This window comes from Sorex araneus, chromosome 6, assembly GCF_027595985.1.
Source record: "Sorex araneus isolate mSorAra2 chromosome 6, mSorAra2.pri, whole genome shotgun sequence".
NCBI classification, from domain to species: Eukaryota; Metazoa; Chordata; class Mammalia; order Eulipotyphla; family Soricidae; genus Sorex; species Sorex araneus.
In genome coordinates, this window is record NC_073307.1 from 5,670,167 (window position 1) to 5,694,567 (window position 24,401).

The 24,401-nt window shown below is 52.7% G+C and overlaps 1 protein-coding gene and 1 pseudogene across 1 annotated transcript; both read right to left on the reverse strand.

The window, feature by feature from the left end:
* Positions 1–1,516: 1,516 nt before the first annotated feature.
* Positions 1,517–15,031, reverse strand: LOC101539167 (caspase-6-like; annotated as a pseudogene).
* A 295-nt stretch (positions 15,032–15,326) lies between these two features.
* On the reverse strand, positions 15,327–21,422 carry LOC129405598 (caspase-6-like). Its single transcript, XM_055141905.1, has 6 exons — positions 21,394–21,422; positions 20,822–20,968; positions 19,812–19,888; positions 18,635–18,810; positions 17,348–17,504; positions 15,327–15,583 (listed from the first exon to the last, which is right to left on the reverse strand). The coding sequence occupies exons 1-6, from the start codon at positions 21,420–21,422 to the stop codon at positions 15,327–15,329; spliced, it is 843 nt and encodes a 280-aa protein (XP_054997880.1).
* Positions 21,423–24,401: the final 2,979 nt, after the last annotated feature.

A 24,401-nucleotide genomic window follows, 5' to 3' on the forward strand; every position in this document is an offset into this window, starting at 1 on the left:
AGCGCCCTGACGAGTCAGGGGTGGTTCTACCTTCACTCACCTGCCCCTGGAACACCCTGGCCCTTCAGCTCACAAACAAAAAGGCCAGAACTGAGGTTTTTGTTTTGATTTTTTAAATATTGGGGCCAGAATGGTAGTACAGCGTGCAGGGCGTTTGCCTCACACACAGCCGCCCTGGTTCGATGCCCGGCATCCCATGTGGCCCCCGGGCCCCAGCACGAGGCAGAGGGAAAGTTCCTCCAACTGACACACGGGCCAGTGAGGCACCCGAGGGGGCACCCAGGAAAGCCTCCCCCAGGCCTGTGCGTTGGCCAGGTGGCTTTTGTGGAGCCCCGATGTCACCTGCTTCTCTCCTTCCTCCGCAGACCCAGGACGCCCTCAGCCACCTGCGCCACTGCCAGCGCCTGCGGGAGCAGCGGCCGTCGGCGGGAAAGGGCTCGGGATCTCCCCCGGAGGTGTCCGCTTGACTCTCCCTCGGGTCTCTGTCTGTTACTAATGATTTTTAAATGCTTACACAGCACAGGTTTCTTGGTTTCTCCTGAGGGGTGTGGGTTGTGGCTCCCGGCCAGAGAGGAATCACAAATGGTCAGTGGGTTCTCCTGCCCCTGCTGGCGCCCACTCCTGAGCGCGACCCACTCTCATCTCGAGCTGGCACAGGGGAGCGGAGCCGAGGCTGCTCCTGGAGCCGGGAGCCGGGACTCGGGGGTTATTCTGCCCGGGACAGGCGCTGGGCACCATAACCAGCACTGTCGACCAAACCCTCAGCCCACCACAAGGCGGGGTGAAAGGGCTTGGTTTATTTTCCCCTCTGACCTTTTAAATAGTCACCTGTGGAGCAGGGTGACAGACACTGGCGCAGGTCAGACCCGACCTTGCAGAGCGGCTCAGAAGCGAAGCCTCGCAAGGGGGAGTGTCCGGGCAACGTGGGCCAGAACAGGCTCAGAGCCAGCACCGGTGTTTGGCCTTGAGCCTCCATCAGCTTCCTGGACACAAGAGCCCCAGACACAGACACTGTCACGGACGCTTAGCAAGTCACCCAACTGCAGCGTCCAGCACTGACTGGGACTGGACCAGGGCAGAGCAGAGAAGGAGAGGGGATGGGCCCAGGATGCTGAGCTTCTGTGATTGGACTTTCTGGTAAACCGAGACCCTCTATAAACTATGTGTGTATCTGGGAATAAAGGGAACAGCCATCACCTGCTCCCGAGGGGGTTTCTCTGCATGCCCGTCACCCTTCACCCCACGTCTGGCTGGACCCAAGCTCTAAACTGGCAATGCATGAAGGGATAAGGAGAAGCACAAACTCCAAACTCTTTCAAAGGTCATAAGCTTTAATAAAAAAAATTTATAAAATGGGGAGAGCAATTTTGTGACATACTATCAAAATCAAACATTACAAATGTTCGTGACTCTTAGCCAAAACCCCTTCACCGTGATTCAAGCTGCTGTACCATGCGTTTGGCCCTCCTGGTACGAGAGAGATGAGTGCGGAGTCATTCCGCAACGAAGCCGCGGCTCACTGGGGCTTGGGCAGGAAGCGCAGCTTCTTGGTGAGCATGGAGGTGAAGCAGGGGATCTGCTTCTTGCCCTTGGCGTCTTTTTCCTTGTCGGTGTCCATGATGTCCACTTCGCGCCGGGACACCTTCCTGTTGACCAGCGTGAGCAGATCCGTGATCTCCAGGGCCGTGCCATACCTCCCCAGCAACTCACACAGATCCTGGATGTACCACGAGCCGTCCCGAGTATTCCGGTGCGAGAAATACCCTGAGGAGGCAAAGCACAGGGTCATGGTTGGGGACAGAGAGCTCTTGGAGCTCCTTGAGACGGTCAGACACGTCCCCGGAGTATTCTCGGGCGAGAAGGGATTCATCAAAACGGTGACGCCGGCTGCGTCTGGAATAGCGCCGAGAGCCGGGAGGGGGGTCCCAGCTTTTGGTGGGGGGACCCAGGAAACGGTGGAGAGATTGAGCCTGGGCACGTCACCCTGGACCCAGCCATCAGCTGCTGTTAGGGACTCTGGGATGGCATCACCTTAGCAGTGCCCCCGTCTGAAGCAGACCCCGGACACTTGACACCCAACAGCCCCCACACTGCTGGCCACAGCGTGCTGACTGAGACACCACCCAAGGGCCGATCAGGCCTGGGACAACCCCACACGGGGCGAGGTCTCGCTCACTCCGCTAAAGCCCAGGCACAGGAGCACTCGCACCCGAGGGGCCCCAGAGGGAGAGAAAGGGAAGAAACCTCAGAACCCGGAGGACCCCGACAGCAGCACGTCCCATGGGTGGACGGCAACCCTCCACGCTGGCCTGCGGGGAATTAAGACGCTTCCAGGCAGGAATCCTCACGTTTCAATTCTGACAACCTTCCTGCAGATCGTTTTCTAGGCAGGCCAGAGGAATTCAGCCTTACAGGAGATCATAATCTTAAGTTCAAGTGGGAAAACAAAGTGTCACTGGTGATGAAGCAGTTCAGTCTACGTTTGCCATTCGCAGTGCCGGCCATGAAGGTTGATCGGAAAACTACAGCAGCCAAGGCAGAAGAGGAAAAGGTGGGGAGTGAACTGGTGCTTTGCAAATGAGTTCAACATTGTTTTCTGAACCTCATGGCAATCATAAAACAAACTGAACCTCAATATTACCTGTCAGTTGATCGCTTTAGATGCAAATGGACTAACTCCAGAATTAACACCTAAAGGGATCTTGAGAGCCCATGTAAGAAGAAACTTGCAGAAACAGCAGAGACCACGGGGACAGTAAGAGCTAAATCTCTGAGAATACAGACTCGGAAAACATTTAGCGAGGCTGATCGGGGGAAAAAAGCACAAATCAGCAATGAAAGAGAAAGTGAGGTAACCCAGATGGTGAAAAATCTACGGGCTGAGAACTGGGAGAGTGATGAAAGGAACCGGAAGCCCAAGGCCATCCCAAGGCTCATGTACTCAAGTATTAAGTTAGCCGAACACTATCAAATGAGTCTTGGGGGTCTGCCATGGGGCAGGCTCAGGGGAGATTGGGAGAACTGGAGTAAGGGTGGGGGAATTGGTGTTGGAACACTGAATACCCGTAACAAATCATCATGAACAAGTTTGTAAAGCACAGCGTTTATATAAAACGTATGGGAAGTTTTATTTTTACATATTGTATTTCTAATTCAGTGCTCCACACAGGATCTGCTATATTACCAGCCATACTACACCGACAGTATCCCACTCACACAACAGCACCTGGAACGCTCCCGTGACGTATTCGATATGCCAAGTATTGAGAGGTGCCGGAGCTCCGGATATGCCAACAACAGTAACAACAAGTCTCACAATTTGATGTGAGATGTTACTGGGTGCCCGCTCAAGCAAATCGATGAACAACAGTGCTAAAGTGCTACCTCTGTCAGTAAGCAGTACATCACACACAGAATAAGTAATTGCATCAGTACTGCATCAAAACACGAGCAACGACGGCCCCCGTGGCTGTGGCCACTCGAAAGGAGGGAGTCTCGTCATGGTGACGCTCAGGGCCCCCACGTGAAGCCAGAGACCCCCCGGCCCACACACCTTCAGCCACCTAGTAGCCCATGAGGAAGTCAGCCCCTGCAGGCAGCGTGTACACGGACGCCGCGTCCACCTGGGTCTCGTTGCTGTCTTGCAGGCGGGTCGCATCCACCTCCTCCATGGACTGGACGGGCTTGTCATGCTTGTCACCGCGACACGCCTATGACACAGGCAGCAGCGGGGCTGATGGGGGCCCACTGATTCCGGTGTGGCTCAGAGGGACCCAGGGCAGCTGGGGAAGCGCACGGCCCTCTAGCTCGGGGACAGCCCGAGAACCGCCATGTGGCCCCGACAGGTCGAGAGAGAAAAGGTGTGGGCACCCTCGAGCTCAGCAAATGCAGCCAACGGAGAGGTGACGAGGTCCGGAATTTCTTTTGAATTATCTAGGGTGAAAAACCGGGCCGAGATGTCCCCGGAGGAACCATGAGAAGACAAGTGGCGATGCAATAAGCAAAGGGTCATTATTGACTAGCTGGAGGTAGGGCTCTCGCCGGCTCACCCACACAGCGGGAGGCTTCTTGGAACGAGCGGCCCTGTGTCTCAAAAGGGAGGGGATTTTATACCCTACCTTATGTAACGGGGACTTTTCACAGACCACCCTGGGCCGAGGTCTGAGGGACTTTCCACTACTTGTCCTTAGCTGACTGGTTCTAAGTTGGAGTTGTGTAAGACTTCCATCAGTTCCATAGTGGTGATGAAGGGTTATTCTCCACCTGCATCTGATTGGTTATATACTGGGGACTCCCCTGTCTGTATCTGATTGGTAACCCTTAGTTGACCTCGCTGGCTCTCTCACTTCGGGGAAATCATGGCTCAATTCCAGGTATCTGCGCTCAATCCCAGGAACTCTGGAAGCAAAACCGAGGCCTTGCTTCTTCCGGCTCCTTTCAAGCCTGTCATGGTGCTGCCTTGCCTCTCTATCTCTCTAGGGGGGCTGCTCAGGGGCCTGCTCCAGCCCTCTCAGCTCAAACAAAGGGCAACGCATTCCCGGGCCCAACATGTGTCCTGCCCACTTGTCCGGAAGAGCAACAATCTGGAATGTTCCATTTAGCGTTAGAGAGACCATAACGGATGTGGCCAGTGAGGACCCCAGGCTCGGCTGGTCTAACACCCTGGCGTCCGTGGGGTTAAAGACAGAGACTCTTTAAGGGTTCTTTCTAGGACAGGGTGGGATTATGACCCAGGGTTCAAGTTGCAACTGACAGTGATGGCATCCAAAGCCTCCCAGCACCCAGAGAAGTCTCTCTGGAGCCTGTCAGTGCCCTCACGGTCGCTGGCGGTCTACGTGAATGATGAAGATCTTGGGCTTGCCCACCAGGCTCCTACACTTGTCGCCTTTGAAAAAGTTGTCAGCATGGAAATCTCCACCATAGCGTCGTAGGTGTAAATGTGATTGCCTTCACCGTGGGTCAGGAAAACACAGAGAAAGCAGTCGGCGTCGATGTGGCTGGCGGTTGACGCTGATGTTCAGAGAGAAACAAGTGCTCGTTAGCTCTACCTGAGTCCAGTCAGTACACCCCGTGCTCCCCCGGGCCCTCCAGGAGTGAATCCTGAGCACAGAGCCAGGAGTAATCCCTGAGCACTGTGCCAAAACAAACCAACCAACAAAAAACCCAGAATAATGACAAAAACTAAAAGGATCATGGTGGCCATACCTCAGGTCCCAAAACTGTCACCGAGAATACAGTAATGAGAGATCACATTCATTCGTGTGACTTTCATGTGATTAATCTTCGCTGAATTAAGGATTAAACTCTCGCAGCCATGTCTGCATGTGGAAAAAACCAGTACCCAAGTTTTCATGTGGGGGAACTCCTATGGGAGCCCTGTTCAAGGGCCAGTGATTTGGGCAGTCAGAGCTTTTTAGTCATCTGCTGCTTAAAATATTCTGCAAAGAGCTTTTTCATTTTTATTTGGTAAACCCCAGTCAGTGCTCAGCATTCAGAGGAGAATCCACGGTTCAGAGCACAGTCCTCTCCACAGGCGGATAAAAGCAGGCAGGGAGGGGACGAGGTCTGAAGGGGTCCCCTGATGTCAGAATCCCAAGAGCCCACGGGCACGGCCTCCAGGCAGCTGCCTATCCGTGCCCAGCCCTCTCCAGCCCGATGCCAGTGGGCCAACTGGGATTGTGATGGAACTTAATCGGCACTGGGGGCCGGAGGCTTTGCAAGTGTCCCTGACGTGGAGGAGGAACCCGCTACCCGGGGCCCGTGTAAGACGGCGACTGACTCAGACCATCCAGCTTGTCTTTACAGAGCGGCCAGGCCGGGCTCTCGCCCCAGACTGGAGGGCGTCCACCTACTGTCATACATCTTGGACAGTATGTCTTCCGCTTTGAGGTTGTTGTAGCAAATCACCTCGAAACCTAGTTCCAGAAACCTGGGGAGCAACAGGAAGGGAAGTTGGGGGCCACTCCGAGTCTCCCCATAGGCCGGCTGGACAGAGGGCTGGACGCCCACTTACAGGACACACAAACAAACCCTCCAGGTCGGAGCCGTAGCACAGAGGGTGGGCGCCCACCTCCCTGGCCGCCCAGAGGGCACCCCAAGCCCCAGCAGGAAGCCCTGAGCACAGCTGGGCGCCCCCAAGCCAGACCAAACACACGGACTTTCCCCTCGGGAGAAACAGACGCCCAATGAGACGCTGAGGGTTTTCCCTGCTCACCCCAATCCTCTGGGGTTTCTCCCGGCTCAAGGGCCGCCCTCGAGATGCAGACACGTTTCTGACAATACATTAGACTTCGGATGTGCTGGTACAGGCCAGAATCCACCCTAGTGCCCTCGCTTGCTTTGTTTGTTTCTTAGGGGCACCCAGCCAGGTGGTAGAGGGGGAACTCCAGCTCGTGCAAAACTCAGGTGCTGTTCGAGAGGGCCAGTGCGACAGTCGAGCGACTAAGGAATCGCCTTGCACAGGGCCGACCCAAGTTCATTACCAGACACCCCACAGGGTCCCCCACACACCACCAGTGCTGGTTCCTGTGTGAGAACCAGGGGACCCACCAGGTGAGCTCCCCAGCTGCCAAAAAATCCCAAACACAATCAGTGCTTAAAACCAAACATGATCATTCTGCAGACGTGGGTAAGGCACCTCCCTGGCCTCTGGGGGTCTGGGGACCCTGCCAGTGAGTCTTGACCATCGAGCCCCAGGGGTCAGTGCCAGGACCTCAGGTGATGCTCAGGGAAGCTGTGCGGACCCACGGGACGCTGGAGCCAGCTCAGGTGAGGAGCATCGCCCCAGCTGGTGTCCGAGCTCCCAGCCTCCCGACAGCCCTATGAGGGGACACGGCCTATGGGCACCCAGACACGGTACCTGGAACAGAGATTATCCTGGTCTACGCAGGTGCCCCAGCGGCGGCACACGCCCAGGAGCCTGTGGAACTGCTCGTGGTTGGAGATCAAAGCGACTCCCCGCCTCTTGTGGTTCATTTTGTACTTTTCTTCCGGATCCATCACTTCACTGTGCACGTTTAAAGCAAACGGTCACTTGGTCCTCAAGGAGCTTCCCGGGGCAGGGACAGCCTTATACGGGCGTCCCAACATGTTCCCTCACAGCGGGCAGAGTTCCAGGCGGGCTGAGGGGCTGTTCACGCAGCCGAAGATATTTTTCCCACTCAATGCATTGTGCTCTGGCGTTAATTGTTAGAATCTATCCCTCTGAAGAATACCCTGGTCATCTTAGTCACTATATGTTAATAGTCAACTGACCTAGCCTATCCTCATTTCACAAAAACTGTTAATGAACTCATCGAGCCGCACATAGCGTCCTTTGTAAAAAGTTCATAGCCCCACGCTTTCTCTTGAGACCCCTCTCAAGCTAAGGAGAGCGCCTAATAGTAAAACCCATATCAACATGAAGAAACAGTGAAAATCCCCACCACCAGCAGAGATGGAAGGGAGGATCTCTGCAACCCCAGCAATGACTCCCCAGAAATATAGTCTCCTCTCAGATAAAGAATTCAGAGAGGAAATCGTGAAGATGGTTGAAGAACTCAAAGCAACTATGGAGCGAACATCCAATAAATTAAGGGAGTATATGGATGCAGCATTGGGACGATCCACAAAGGTAATCAGGAAGAAATGAGAGCAGAAATTTCGAAGCTACGAACAGAAGTGACACAATTAAAAGAAGCGGTAGATGAAATAAAAAACTCAGTAGGAGCCCTTAACAGTAGAATGACTGCTGTTGAAGAAAGAATCAGCGATCTTGAAGACGAGCTGCAGAAAGCATATAGGTAACAACAAATAATGGCCAAAGACCTCAAAATGGCTCTAGAGCGAATTAGAGTCCTAGGGGATGACCTCAAGGAAACAACATAAGAATCATTAGAGTACCAGAACCACAGGGGACAAATCTTAATGAAAAAAAAACACAATTAAAGACATCATTGCTAAGAACTTCCCAGAGCTAGAGAATATGGACATCCAGATCCAAGGAGTCCGAAGGGTACCAGCTAAAAGGGACCCAAATAAAAAATCCCCAAGGCATATCATAGTCAGAATGATGGATGCTATGGATAGAGACACAATACTGCAAGCAGCAAGATGAAAGAAGGAGATCATATACAAAGGAGCACCCCTTAGATTCACAGCAGACCTATCAGAAGAAACCTTCCAAGCCCGAAGACAATGGTGGGATATAGTGAAAAAACTCAATGAAATGAATGCCTCACCAAGAATACTTTACCCGGCTAAACTCTCAATTAAACTTGAAGGAACCATACACTATTTCACAGAGAAACAACAGCTCAGGAACTTCATAGACTCAAGACCAAATTTAAAAGAAGGACTCAAAGGGCTACTGTAAGACAAGGAAAAAGACCTATAAGAACAACAAACCCTACAGAAAAATGGCTCAAAATCCCATGACAATAATTTCTCTTAATGTTAACGGTCTAAATGCACCAATCAAGAGGCACAGAGTGGAAAAAATTGATTCGGAAACTAAACCCAACTTTCTGCTGCCTACAGGAAACACATCTGAATAGTCAGAACAAACACAGACTCAAAATCAAAGGATGGAAAACAATCCTGCAAGCAAACAGCTCCCTCAAAAAAGCGGGGGTGGCCATACTAGTATCCGACAACATAGATTTCAGGCTGAAAAAGATTAGAAGGGACAGGAAAGGTCATTTCCTGTTCATCAAAGTATATGTACAACAGGAAGAAATCACACTATTAAACGTATACGCACCTAATGAACGACCGGCTAAATACTTAAAAGAACTCCTAACAGAATTTAAGGAGGACATAACTAGCAACACAATAGTAGTAGGAGACTTCAACACTGCTTTATCACCTCTGGATAGATCGACAAGAACAACACTCAGCAAGGAAACAATGGCTCTGAAGGAAGAAATGGAAGATTCAGGGCTAATAGACCTATACAGTGCTATATACCCCAAAAAGAAAGAATACACATTCTTTTCCAGCGCACATGGATCATTTTCCAAAATAGACCACGTTCTGGGTCACAAATTATACCTTAATAGAATCGGGAAGATAGAAATTGTATCAACTATCTTCTCAGACCATGATGCACTGAAGATGGAAATTAATCACGCACAGACGCAGAGAACCAAATCAAACACATGGAAATTAAACAACTCACTATTGAACAATGAGTGGGTCACGAAGCAAATCAAGGAAGAAATCAAAAAATACCTCGAAACAAATGAGAATGAAGACACAAGCTACCAGAACCTATGGGACGCAGCTAAAGCTGTATTAAGGGGAAAATTTATAGCTCTGCAAGCTTTCCTCAGAAAGGAAGAAAGGGCCTATATAGATAGCTTGACTTCGCAGCTCAAGATTTTAGAAGAGGACCAGCAAAAGGAACCCAAACCAGATCGAAGGAAAGAAATAAAACTTAGAGCAGAAATTAACGATATGGAAACCCAAAAAACAATCCGAAAGATCAATGAGACAAAGAGCTGGTTCTTCGAGAAAATAAATAAGATTGATAAACCGCTAGCAAGACTCACAAAGAAAGAAAGAGAGAAAACCCTAATAAACCGAATCAGAAATGAAAAGGGGGACATCACAACAGAAACCAAGGAGATTCAAAATATCAGCAGAGACTACTTTGAAAGTCTGTATGCCACGAAACAAGATAAACTAAAAGAAATGGACGAATTCCTTGATTCCTACAATCTCCCAAGACTGAACCAAGAAGACTTGGAATTCCTGAATAGGCCCATAAATATCAAGGAAATCGAAACTGTAGTCAAAAGTCTCCCCAAAAACAAAAGCCCAGGTCCAGACGGATTCACTGGTGAATTCTTCCAAACATTTAAAGAAGACTTGTTGCCAGTTCTCCTCAAGCTTTTCCAGGAAATTGAAAAGACAGGAACCCTTCCATACAGTTTCTACGAGGCACATATCTCCCTAATACCAAAAGCAAACAAAGACAGCACTAACAAAGAAAACTATAGACCAATATCCTTGATGAACACCGATGCGAAGATCCTCAACAAAATACTAGCAAATAGAATCCAACAACTCATCAAAAAGATCATACACCATGACCAAGTGGGATTCATCCCGGGGATGCAAGGATGGTTTAACATTCGGAAATCGATCAACATAATCCATCACCTCAACAAAAGTAGAAATAAAAACCATATGATCATATCAATAGATGCGGAGAAAGCATTTGACAAGATCCAACACCCATTCATGATAAAAACTCTCACCAAAATGGGTTTTGGAGGAACTTTCCTCAAGATAGTCAAAGCCATCTACCACGAACCTATGGCAAGCATTATCATCAATGGAGAAAAACTAAGTGCCTTTCCTCTAAGATCGGGGACTAGGCAAGGATGCCCACTCTCACCACTTCTCTTTAATATAGTACTGGAAGTATTAGCAATAGCCATCAGGCAAGAAAAAGATATTAAGGGGATTCAGATCGGAAAGGAAGAAATCAAGCTCTCACTATTCGCAGACAATATGATACTATACATAGAGAAGCCTAAAAGCTCTAGTAAGAAACCCTTAGAAATAATTGGCCTGTACAGTAAAGTCGCAGGCTATAAAATAAATACCCAAAAATCCATGGCCTTCCTATATGCAAACAATGAGACAGAGGAAAGGGACATGGAAAAAGCAATCCCGTTCACAATCGTGCCCCAGAAAATCAAATACCTTGGAATCAGCTTAACTAAAGAAGTAAAGGACCTCTACAAAGAAAACTATAAAACGCTACTGCATGAAATAAAAGAGGACATGAGGAAATGGAAACATATCCCCTGCTCATGGATAGGGAGAATAAACATTGTCAAAATGGCAATACTCCCCAAAGCATTATACAGATTTAACGCGATCCCTATAAGGATACCCATGGCATTCTTCAAAGAAACGGATCAAGCAATCCTGAAATTTATATGGAGCAATAAACGCCCACGGATAGCTAAAACAATTCTTCGGAAAAAGATGATGGGCGGCATCACCCTCCCTAACCTTAAGCTCTACTACAAAGCGGTAACAGTTAAAACAGCATGGTACTGGAACAAAGGCAGAGCCAAAGACCAATGGAACAGGGTGGAATATCACTACAAACAGCCTCAAATGTATGATCATCTAATCTTTGATAAGGGAGCAAGAGATGTGAAGTGGAGCAAGGAAAGCCTCTTTAACAAATGGTGCTGGCACAACTGGACAACCACATGCAAAAGAATGGGCTTAGAACTCGACCTGACACCATGCACAAAAGTCAGATCAAAATGGATTAAAGACCTCAACATTAGACCACAAACCATAAGGTACATTGAAGAAAAGGTCGGCAAAACCCTCCACGATATTGAAGATAAAGGTATCTTCAAAGGTGACACAGAACTAAGCAATCTAGTAAAAACAGAGATCAACAAATGGGACTACATTAAACTAAAAAGCTTCTGCACCGCAAAAGATACAGTGACCAGAATACAAAGACTATCTACAGAATGGGAAAGGATATTTACACAATACCCATCAGATAAGGGGTTGATATCAAGGGTGTATAAAGCATGGGTTGAACTCTACAAGAAGAAAACATCCAACCCCATCAAAAAATGGGGCTAAGAAATGAACAGAAACTTTCCCAAGGAAGAGACACGAATGGCCAAAAGGCACATGAAAAAGTGCTCTACATCACTAATCATCAAGGAGATGCAGATCAAAACAACCATGAGATACCACCTCACACCACAGAGACTAGCACACATCCAAAAGAACAAAAGCAACCACTGTTGGAGAGGATGTGGGGAGAAAGGGACCCTCCTACTCTGCTGGTGGGAATGCCGACTAGTTCAGCCCTTTTGGAAAACAATATGGACGATTCTCAGGAAACTAGAGGTTGAAATCCCATTTGACCCAGCAGTACCACTGCTGGGAATATATCCCAGAGAAGCAAAAAAGTATAGTCGAAATGACATCTGCACTTATATGTTCTTCGCAGCACTGTTTACAATAGCCAGAATCTGGAAAAAACCTGAGTGCCCTAGAACAGATGACTGGTTGAAGAAACTTTGGTACATCTATACAATGGAATACTATGCAGCTGTTAGAAAAAAATGAGGTCATGCAGTTTGCATACAAGTGGATCAGCATGGAAAGTATCATGCTAAGGGAAATGAGTCAGAAAGAGAGAGACAGACATAGAAAGATTGCACTCATCTGTGAAATATAGAATAGTAGGCGATAAGACTAACACCCAAGAATAGTAGAAATAAGTACCAGGAGGTTGACTCCATGGCTTGGAGGCTGGTCCCTCATTCTGGGCAACTCAGAGAAAGAAACATCAAGTAAAATGTGGTTGGAGGGCATGTGGGGGAAAGATGATGCGGGCCGAATATAGACTAGAGACTGAACACAATGGCCACTCAACACCTTTATTGCAAACCACAACACCTAATCGTAGACAGAGAACAAAAGGGAATACCCTGCCATAGTGGCAGTGTGGGGTGGGGGGAGACGGGACTGGGGAGGGTGGGAGGGATGTTGGGTTTACTGGTGGTGGAGAATGGGCAATGGTGAAGGGATGGGTTATCGAACTTTGTATGGGGGAAACATGAGCACAAAAATGTATAAATCTGTAACTGTACCCTCACCTTGACTCACTAATTAAAAATAAACTATTAATAAAAAAAAGTTAAAAAAAGAAATGAGGTTTTTGTTTATCTTTTTTTTAAATCTTGGGGCCAGAACTGATGAATTTCACTTCATTTTCTCTTTACCTTGATTACGTTCCATATTTCAACACAAAACTCACTATTATTGTTGGAGTTTCCTCCCAAGAAAGACAGTCCTACTACCAAGGAAGCATTTGAAAATTAGTTTTCCATTGAAAGATTGTATGTTTTTCCTTTTTTGAAAAACTGCATTAGCGGCCACTCGACCAGGAGCTGTCCCAGTCCAGCATACCAGAGCCCAGTTAGTTGCTGCTCAGTGTCGCCGGGGCTCCATCTGGAGAGGGTGTGGTGGCTGCACCTCCTCCGTCTGGATCCCCGGTGTTGCTGGCCGGGTCTCGCGTCCAGAGCTTTCTCCAGCCGCGTTGCTCAGCAGAGCGCCCGGCTTCTTCTCTGTTGAATGTGGGAAGATGGCACTGAGGGTGGGTCGAAGGCGTGACTTCCGGCAGCCAGGGCCACTTGGAGGCTGGGTTGGCGCCGCCCCACTCCAGTGCCTGCCCCTCCCAGCATGCTGTGGTTCAGAGCTGTCCCAGTTCCGCATCCCGGAGCCGTGTTAGTTGCTGCTCAATGTCCCCGGGGACTATTATAATTTTTCAATGCTTATATAGCACAGGTTTCTTGGTTTCACGTGAGAGCTTGGTTTCCGTGTCAGACCTTTGCTGTTTGGGAGAAGTCCAACAGCGCTTAGAGTAACCCGGACTCCTGCCTGCCACATATGTACCCCAGCCATGAGCTGACACCCTTCCCCCCCACCCCCACACCCACCCACGCTTTACTGTCTTCAGGGAGGAGCGACTGTTCTCAGGAACAGAGAGTTCTGTGCTCAGGTTGTCTCAAATACCACCTTCCGAGTTGGTGATCAGAATTTCAGGTGAGAGTCATTTCCAAGGAACTCCGGAGAATTAGATTAAAATGATATTCCAGGGGCCAGAGACCAGCACAGTGAGCAGGGCACTTGCGCTACACGCAGCTGACCCGGGTTTGACCCTGGCATCCCATTTGGTCGACTGAGCACCCTCGGGAATGATTCCTGAGTGCTGGCCACCAACCCCAGCCTGGCAGGCCCTACTAGGATGAAGGTCCCCACTGCCCTGGTGATGCCTTACGCACCACAGAACCAGACATGACGTTTCCCTCAGTGATTTCTAACACAGAAGTTTTGGTTCAAACTACCACGCTTCCATCCACAGCGCCTGGATGACCCAGGGGTGGTTATACCTCACTCACCTGCCCTTGGAACACCCCGGCTCTTCAGCTCACAAACAAAAAATGCCAGAACTGAGGTTTTTGTTTTCCTTTTTTCAAATCTTGTGGCGAGAGCAGTAGTACAGCGTGCAGGGCGTTTGCCTCGCACACAGCCGCCCTGGTTCGATGCCCGGCATCCCATGTGGCCCCCAGGCTCCAGCACGAGGCAGAGGGAAAGTTCCTCCAACTGACACACCGGCCAGTGAGGCACCCAGGGGAAGGGGGGCTCCAGCCCCAGGAAAGCCTCCCCCAAGCCTGCGCGTTGGCCAGCCGGCCTTTGCCCGTGCTGAGCCCTGGGAGCCCCGACGTCACCCGCTTCTCTCCTTCCTCCGCAGACCCAGGACGCCCTCAGCCACCTGTGCCACTGCCAGCGCCTGCGGGAGCAGCGGCCGTCGGCGGGAAAGGGCTCGGGATCTCCCCGGAGGTGTCCGTGTGACTCTCCCTCGGGTCTCTGTCTGTTACTAATGATTTTTAAATGCTTACACAGCACAGGTTTCTGGGTTTCTCGTGAGGGGTGTGGGTTGTGGCTCCGGGCCAGAGAGGAATCGCAAACGGTCAGTGGGTTCTCCTGTCCCTGCTGGCGCCCACTCCTGAGCGGGCAAACAGCCATCAGCTGCTCTCGGACCATGTGTCCGTCACCCTTCGACCCACGTCTGCCCAGATCCAAGCTCTAAACTGGCAACACATGAAGGGATAAGGAGAAGCACAAACTCCAAACTCTTTCAAAGGCCATAAGCTTTAATAAGCCTCACAAGGGGGAGTGTCCGGGCAACGTGGGGCAGAACAGGCTGAGAGCCAGCACCGCTGTTTGGCCTTGAGCCTGCATCAGCCTCCTAGACACAAGAGCCCCAGACACAGACACTGTCATGGACGCTTAGCAAGTCACCCAACTGCAGCGTCCAGCACTGACTAGGACTGGACCAGCGCAGAGCAGAGAAGGAGCAGAAATGGGCCCAGGATGCTGAGCTTCTATGATTGGACTTTCTGCTAAACTGAGACCCTCTATAAACTATGTGTGTATCTGGGAATAAAGGGAACAGCCATCACCTGCTCCCGGACCACGAGTCCGTCATCCTTCGCCTCATGTCTGCCCGGACCCAAGCTCTAAACTGTCAACGCATGATGGGATAAGGACAAGCACAAACTCCAATCTCTTTCAAAGGCCATAAGCTTTAATAAAAAATTTATAAAATGGGGAGAGCAATTTTGTGATTTACTATCAAAATCAAACATTAAAAATGTTTGTCAATCTTAGCCAAAACCCCTTCACCATGATTTAAGCTGCTGTACCATGCGATTGGCCCTCGTGTATGCAAGAGATGAATGAGGAGTCATTCCGCAGACAGACACAGAGAATGAAGCCGCGGCTCACTGGGGCTTGGGCAGGAAGCACAGCTTCTTGGTGAGCATGGAGGCGAAGCAGGGGATCTGCATCTTGCTCTTGACGCCCCTTTTCTTGCTGATGTCCACAATGTCCAGGATGTCCACTCGGCGCCGGGACACCTTCTTGTTGACCAGCGTGAGCAGTTCCGTGATCTCCAGGGTCGTGCCGTACCTCGCCAGCACCTCACACAGATCCTGGATGTACCATGAGCCGAAAACAGTATCTCGGTACGACACATAACCTGAAGAGGCAAAGCACAGGGTCATGGTCGGGGACGGAGAGCTCGCGGGGTTCCTTGGAGACGGTCAGACACGTCCCCGGACTGTTTTCAAAGGCGAGAACGGATTTATTCATAACAGTGATGCCTGCTGCGACTGGACTAGCGCCGAGAGCCGGGAGTCCCTGACTCAGGAGGTTCCCAGGAAACGGTGGAGAGGCTGACTCGGGCACGTCACCCTGGGCCCAGCCGTCAGCTGCTATTAAGGACACTGGGACGGCATCACCTTAGCAGTGCCCCCGTCTGAAGCAGACCCCGGAGACTTGACACTCAACAGCCCCCCACACTGCTGGCCACAGCGTGCTGACAGAGACACCACCCAAGGGCCGATCAGGCCTGGGGACAACCCAACCGGGGCGAGGTCTCGCTCACTCCGCTGAAGCCCAGGCACAGGAGCATTTGCACCCGAGGGGCCCCAAACGGAGAGAAAGGGGAGAAACCTCAGAACCCGGAGGACCCCGACAGCAGCACATCCCATGGGCGGACGGCAACCCTCCACGCAGGCCTGCGGGGAATTAAGACGCTTCCAGAGAGGAATCCTCAGGTTTCAATTCTGACAACCTTCCTGCAGAGCGTTTGCTAGGCAGGCCAGAGGAATTCAGCCTTATAGGAAATCATAATCTTAAGTTCAAGTGAGAAAACAGAAACTGTCGCTGGTGATGATTCAGTTCAACTCTACGTTTGCCATTTGTAGAGCTGGTGGTGAAGGTCGATCAGAAAACTACAGCAGCCAAGGCCAGAAGAGGAAAAGGTGGGGAGTGAACTGGTGCTTTGCAAATGAGTTCAACATTGTTTTCTGAACCTCATGGCAATCATAAAGGAAAACTGAAACTCAATATTACCTGTCAGTTGATCGCTTTAGATGCAAATGGACTAACTCCAGAATTAACACCCTAAAGGGAACTAGAGAGCAGATGGAAGAAGAAACATGCAGAAACAGCAGCGACTACGGGGACAGTAAGAGCTACATCTCTGAGAATACAGACTCGGAAAACATATAGCTAGCCTGATGGGGGGAGGGGAAGCACAAATCAGAACTGAAAGCGAAAGTGAGGTAACCAAGATGGGGAAACATCTACAGGCTGAGAACTGGGAGAGTGATGAAAGGTACCGGAAGTCCAAGGCCATCCCAGGGCTCACATAGTCATGTCTGAAGTTAGCCCAGCACTATCAAAGGAGTCCCTGAAGGTCTGCCACGGGGCAGGCTCAGGGGTGGTTGGGAGAACTGGAGTAAGGGTGGTGATATTGGGTTTGGAAGACTGAATGCCCGTAACAAATCATCATGAACAAGTTTATAAAGCACAGCTTTTATATAAGGCGTAGGGGAAATTTTATTTTTACATAGTGTATTTCTAATTCAGTGCTCCAAACAGGATCTTATATATTACTAGCCTTACTAAACCGACAGTATCCCACCCACACAACAGCACCTGGAAAGCTCCCAGGACATATTTGATATGCCAATAACAGTAACAACTGGTCTCACAATTTGTTGTGAGACGTTACGGGGTGCCCGCTCGACCTAATCGATGAATGACAGGACAGTGCTACAGTGCTACCTACGTCAGTAAGCAGTACATCACGTACAGAATAAATAGTGCATCAGTACTGCATCAAAACACAGGCACCAATGGCCCCCGTGGCTGTGGCCACTGGCCAGCGGGGAGCCTCGTCCTGATGACGCTCAGGGCCCCCAGGCGAAGCCAGAGACCCCCCCAGCCCATTCACCTTCGGCCACCGAGTAGCACATGAGGAAGTCGGCCCCGGCAGGAAGTGTGTACACAGACGCCGCGTCCACCTGGGTCTCGTTGCTGTCAGGCAGGCGGGTCGCATCCACCTCCTCCATGGGCTGGGCAGGCTCTTCTAGCTTGTCACCGCGACATGCCTACGACACAGGCAGGAGTGGGGTTGATGGGGACCTACTGATGCCGGCATGGCTCAGAGGGACACAGGGCAAGCTGGGGAAGCGCACGGCCCTCTGGCTCACGGACAGCCCGAGAACCGCCATGTGGCCCCGACAGGTCGAGAGAGAAACGCTGTGGGCACCCTTGAGCTCAGCAAATGCCACCGACAGACAGTGCCGGAGATTCGGAATTTCTTTTGAATTATCTAGGGTGTAAAACCGGGCCGAGATGTCCCCTGGAGGAACCACGAGAAGACAAGTGGCGATGCAATAAACAAAGGGTCATTATTGACTAGCTGGAGGTAGGGCTCTCCCTGGCTCACCCACACAGCGGGAGGCTTCTTGGAACGAGCGGCCCTGTGTCTCAAGAGTGAGGGGCTTTTATACCATTGCATTGTGTAACAGGGACTCTCCAAGGACCACCCTGGGCCTAGGTCTGAGGGCCTTTCCTCTACTTGTCCTTAGCCGACTGGTTGTAAGTCGGAGTTGCTAAGGGTTGCGTAAGACTTCCATCAGTTCCATAGTGGTGATGAAAGGTTATTCCCCACCTGTATCTGATTGGTTATATACTGGGGACTTCCCTGTCTGTATCTGATTGGTAACCCTTAGTTGACCTCGCTGGCTCTCTCACTCCTCGGAAATCATGACTCAATTCCAAGTATCGACGCTCACTTCCAGGAACTCTGGAAGCAAAACCGAGGTCTTGCTTCTTCGGGCTTTTTTGTGAGCCTGTCAAAGTGCTGCCCTTGCCTCTCTATCTCTGTAGGGGGGATGCTCAGGGGCCTGCTCCAGCCCTCTCAGCTCAAAGGGCAACGCATTCCTGGGCCATGTTTGACCTGCCCACTGTCCTGAAGAGGAATACTCTAGAATGTACCATTTAGCAAGGGGAGCCGGGAATGGAGGTGGCCGGTGAGGTCCCCAGTCTTGGCTGGTCTTGCACCTGGATTTTGTGGGGTTAAAGACAGAGACTCTTTATGATTCTTTCTAGGATAGAGTGGGATTATGACCAGGGTTCAAGTTGCAACTCTCAGGGACCGCACGCCAAAGCCTCTGAGCACCCGGAGAGTCCCTCTGGAGACTGTCAGTGCCCTCAGGGTCGCTGGCCGTCTCACCTGAATGATGAAGATCTTGGGCTTGCCCACCAGGCTACTACACTTGTCGCCTCTGAAGAAGTCCGTCAGCTTGGAAATTTCCACCCTAGCGTCCTGGGCGAAAATGTGATTGCCATCGCCGTGGGTCAGGAAAACACAGAGAAAGCAGTCGGCATCCATGTGGCTGGCGATTGACGCTGACATTCAGAGAGAAACAAGTGCTCGTTAGCTCTACCTGAGTCCAGTCAGCACCCCCGTGCTCCCTGCAGACACTCCAGGAGTGAATCCTGAGCACAGAGCCATGAGTTAGCCATGAGCACTGTGCCAGAACAAACCAACCAACAAAAAACTCAGAATAATGACAAAAACTACAGGGAATATGGTGGCCATACCTCAGGTCCCAAAAATATCACCGACAATAGTAATGAGAGATCACATTCACTCATGTGACTTTCATGTGGTTAATCTCCACTGAGTTAAGAATTAAATTATCGCAGCCATGTCTGCACGTGGAAATAAACAGTACACAAATTTCATGCGGGGGACTTCTATGGGGAGCCCTGTTCAAGCAACCAGTGATTTTGGCAATCAGAGCTTTTTTGTCATATGCTACTTAGAACATTCTGGAATGAGCCTTTTTGTTTTTATTTGGTAAACCCCGGTCAGTGCTCAGCATCCAAAGGAGAATCCACGGCTCAGAGCACGGCTTTCTCCACAGACAGAGAAAAGAAGGCAGGGAGGAGACAAGGTCTGAAGGGGCTTTGTGATGTCAGAATCCCAAGAGCCCACGGGCACGGCCTGCAGGCAGGTGGCCATCCCATGCCCAGCCCTGGGCATCCCATGGCCTGCTGCACTTCTGAGTCTGCCCTGTTCAACCAGCGACCCCACTGTGACACGGCAATGGGAGTGTGGCTCCACAGCGCCCGTGGCCAGGGAGCACTGGGATGTGGTCAGTCGTGTCCTCCTGACCGGTGGTCATGAAGCAGCCTCAGTATTCCCATCTGGAGCTGCGGGCCAGCCAGGCGTTTGCTGAACCTTAGTCGGCACAGGGGCCGCAGGTTTGCAAGGGTCCCTGCCGTGGAGGAGGAGCCTGCTACCTGGGGCCTGGGTAACCTGGCGACAGACACGGACCGTCCAGCTTGTCTTTCCAGAGCGGCCAGGCCGGGCTCTCGCCCCAGACTGGAGGGCGTCCACCTACCTTTATACATCTTGTGTAGTACATCTTTCGCTTTAAGGTTGTCGTAGCAAATCACCTCGAACCCTAGTTCCTGAAACCTGGGGAGCAACAGGAAGGGAAGTTGGGGGCCACTCTGAGTCTCCCCACAGCTGGCTGGACGGAGGGCTGGACGCCCACTTACAGGACACACAAACTGACCCTCCAGGTCGGAGCTGTAGCACAGAGGGTGGGCGCCCACCTCCCTGGCCGCCCAGAGGCCCCCCGAGCCCCAGCAGGAAGCCCTGGGCACAGCTGGGCGACCCCCAAGCCAGACCAAACACACGGACTTTCCCCTCGGGAGAAACAGACGCCCAATGAGACGCTGAGGTTTTCCCTGCTCACCCCAATCCTCTGGGGTTTCTCCCGGCTCAAGTGCCGCCCTCGCGGTGCAGACACGTTTCTGACAACTCGTTAGACTGCGGATGCGCTGGCACAGGCCAGAATCCACTCTGGCGCCCTCGCTTGCTTTGTTTGTTTCCTAGGGGCGCACCCAGCCAGGTGGTGGAGGGGGAGCTACAGCTGGTGCAAAACTCAGGCGCTGCTCGAGAGGGCCAGCGTGATATCTGAGCGGCTAGGGTGCCCACCTTGCACAGGGCCGACCTGATTTCAGTCCCAGAGACCCCACAGGGTCCCCCGCACACCACCCAGGCTGGTAACTGTATGAGAACAAGGAGGTCACCAGGTTACCCCCCCATGCCCCGCCAAAAGAACCCCCACACATTCAGTGTTTAAAAACAAACATGATCATTCTGCAGACGTGGGTAAGGCACCTCCCGGTCCTCTGGGGACCTGGGGACCCCGCCAGTGAGTCTTGACCAGCGGGCCACAGGGGTCAGTGCCAAGACCTCGAGTGATTCTCAGGGAACCTGTGCAGACCCGCAGGACGCCAGAGCCAGCACAGGTGAGGGGCATCGCCCCAGCTGGTGTCCGAGCTCCCAGCCTCCCGGCAAACCTACGGGAGGACGCGGCCCACAGGCACCCAGACACGGTACCTGCGACAGAGATTTTCCCGGTCTACGCAGGTGCCCCGGCGGTCACGCAGGCCCAGGAGACTGTCGAACCGATCGTGGTTGAAGATCAAAGCGAGTCCTCGCTTCTTGTGGTTCATTTTGTACTTTTCTTCCGGACCCATCACTTCGCTGTGCACGTTTAAAGCAAACGGTCACTTGGTCCTCAAGGAGCTTCCCGGGTCGGGGACAGCCTCACCCGGGCGGCCCAACACGTTCCTTCACAGCGGGCAGAGTTCCAGGCTGGTTGAGGGGCTCCCCAGGCCCCCAACTTGCGGCACGGACCAAATTAGTTTGGGAACATCTGGTCTAGCCACAGGTGCGGCCGGCAGAGACTGTGCTGGAGTACTGACCTTCCCCTCCACCCCCGGCCCTCCCGCCCCTGCACACCTGCCTCTCCCCCTTCTCCAAAACACCGCCCGTCACTCGGATCTGAGCTCGAGTCCTTTCCAGGTGGGGGCAGCGCGGAGACAGGAGGGCCAGCCGGCTGCCCGGTGCTGGCCCGACGCTCACAGCTGGGCCACCCAGGGCAGAGATCGGGAAGGAACACGTCTCACCTTCCAGGGATGGCATCTGTTTCCGTCATGTTCAGCTCATTTATTCGGATAGAGTCAACCGTAGTGGTCATTTGACTCTGGCTGACAGCTGCAAAAAAAACAGGGAAAAAATAAGGGTTCCACAGGGTTCCCACTCCCACCCACTAAGGGGAGCAGAGAACCCGAGTGCCTGGCTGGGAGAGGGGGAGGGGGAGGGCCACCTAAGCAGGATGACCGGAGCAGGACGGAAGAGCTCCCAGCACCTCCGCACGCCCCCTCCCGCCCCTGCCTTTGCCAGAAACATAAGCGACAACAGGAGAAACGCTGATGGCGTCCCTCAGACACTCGGGGGTGCCGTGACGAGCCCCCAAGGGAATCATGACGGGTGACAAGCCCCCAAGGCGGGAAACACCCCGGGACAGAGGGAGCCGTTCCTGGGCCTAGACTCGGGGTGTCAGCAATCGGTCTCGTAAGGCTGAAGAGGGGCCGTGACACAATCCACTCTAAGGCCGAAACTCAGCAGGCCTAAGTCTCCGTTCCCCGCATCAGAAAGTCCCGACTCCTCAGGAAACAGTGTCACCCAGGCAGGTAAACCGCCCCGGGGCAGCAGCCTACCAGAGTTGGGGCCTGGGCAGTGATGCCAGCCAGCAGAGAGGGCCGAGGGAGTGGAGTCTCGGGACTGGACGGGGACCAAGAATTAGACACAAAGTGTTGGGCCCTGAGGTCAGGGGATGGGACAGGGCCCAGAATGGGACACACACTGCCAATTCCTAGGGAAAAGGCAGTTCTGTAACCAAAGCCTACATAAGCTGCTTAGAGTTCGGAGGCAGGGTCTTTGTCCAGACGCCACTGCGTTGGGTGAGACTCAGACCCTAGGCTGAGCTAGCAAGAAAGGGCCTTGGTTTGCAGCCTCAGGCTGTCTGGTCAACGTGCGAGCAGGACTCCCTCCCGGGACCTGACAGTCTAGGAACGCGCCCGCTCAGCTCCTTTCCCGGCGGAGGGACAGTCCTCACCTCACAGCTGGCAGGGAGAAATGAGTCAACACTGCAGGAGAGTGAAAAGCGCCTCTGGGGAAGGTGCCCAGCGGCCAGGGCCGGTCCTGCCCCACCCGGGCCCTCGCGGCCCCACCAGCAGCTCACAGCCTGTCTCTCCTCCCCCGCCCAGCCCGGTCCCCTGCGGCCAGCCTGCCCAGTGAATTCCCCCTCAGACGAGTCCTCTGACAGACTCCCACACCTGTCCTCGGGATGGCCGTTCCTGCCCACTCACAGTGGACCCCCCATACGGCGTCTGCACATTCACAGCTGGGCTGCCCGGCCACAGGGCCCACGCCGTGCCCTGGACGTCCCTCTTCGCACGTGCCACCTGGGGCTCTTCCACTGCACAAAGCCGCTCCCCAGACCAGCAACCCACAGCTGCCCAGAGGTTCTGGGACGTTCCCTGCCCTGCACACCGCACCCAGCACAGCCGGCACGCGACCCTCCACACACACCACATGGCACGTACTCCTTGGACACTTCCCACAGCCCCTGTCTTCCCCACCGTCACGGCGTCCCTCTCCACGGCCTCCTTCCTCACCCATTGCTCTTGGCGACGTCCCTTCCTCTTGCCCCCCACTCTGTGCCCGCACGCTCCTGGCACGGCTTCCTCTCCACACTGCACTGCCTGATTTATACTCTCCACACACCCTGGGCTTCTGCCGAGTCCACTCCCAAAACATGCCCCATCACGGCCACGCCCAGGACTCTAGGCCCAGTGCTGGGAGAGACCGGGGTGAGGCGTTCAGCAGGGCCAAAGTGAGTTTCACCAAACTTACCTGAGTCCTAGACCCTCCAGATGTGCTCAGTGAAACGTGTGTCCTAGACTTCAGAGACTTTCCCGTGTCAGAGCTTTGCTATTAGGGGCAAGTCCAATAGCACTTAGAGTTCCCCGGGCTCCCACCTGCCACCTTCGTGCCCCAGTCCTGAGCTGACGCCCTGCCCCCCACTTTCCTGTTTCCAGGGAGGAGCGAGAGTTCTCAGGAACTGGGAGTTGTGTGCTCAGGTTATCTCAAATGTCAGAATTTCAGACAAGGGTCACTTCCAAGTAACTCCAGAGAATTAGATTAAAATAATATTCCAGGGGCCAGAGAACCAGGACAGAGGGCAGGGCACCTGCGCCACATGCGGCTGACCCGGGTTTGACCCTGGCATCTCATATAGTTGCCTGAGCACCCGCGGGAATGATTCCTGAGTGCTGGCCACCAACCGCACCTTGGCAGGCTCTGCCAGGACGAAAGTCCCCTCTGTCCATGTGATGCCTTACGCAGCTCAGAACCAGACTTGACGTTTTCCTTAGCGATTTCTAAGCGATGTGGCCCTGGCAGGTCATGAGAAAAACGGTGTGAGCACCCCGGAGCTCAGCAAATGCCACAAACGGACAGGCACCGGAGCTTCAGAATTTCCTTTGAATTATTTAGGGTGTAAAACCGGGCCAACATCTCCCCAGAGGAACCACACAGAGACAAGTGGTGATGCAACTCCCACTTTCATAGACGGGTCCTGTGATAGCTGGATGAAAGCCCCCACCCCACCCACCAGGACCACTGTACCAAGGTGCCATTTCCCGTGAACAACATTTGTTAGCTCACACATGGGCAGGAGAGTGAGAAGCGCCTCTGGGCACAAGTGCCCCTGGCCCAGGGCCATTCCTGTCCTACACCGGGCACTCACAGGGCAGGGCTACCCTGAACCTCACATCCTGTCCCTCCCCGCCTGGTCCCCTGCGGCCAGCAGCCAGTGAATCCCCTGCCCGCACACCTGCTCCTCAGACAAGGCCTCCGACAGGCCCCCACACCTGTCCTAAGGTGGCCGCTCCTGCCACTCAGGTGGGCCCCGGGATGCAGCGTCCCATGGGCGTCCCCTCTCCATGGCGGCTCTAGGCAGACCTCTCCAAGACTCCTGCCCGCCCCCCATCTCCTTCCTCACCCATTCTGCCCTGCCTGGGGGTGTTCTCCACACACTGTACACTGCAGCTTGGCTGTGGACACACCA

Coding starts and splice junctions, on each gene's coding strand:
- LOC129405598 (XM_055141905.1), bottom strand. CDS start 21,422: ATGACGGAAACAGATGCCATCCCTGGAAG. Junction 18,811..19,811: donor ACTACACAAGATGTATAAAG/GTAGGTGGACGC, acceptor TCTGAATGTCAG/CGTCAATCGCCAGCCACATG. Junction 17,505..18,634: donor CCAAGATCTTCATCATTCAG/GTGAGACGGCCA, acceptor CCTGTGTCGTAG/GCATGTCGCGGTGACAAGCT.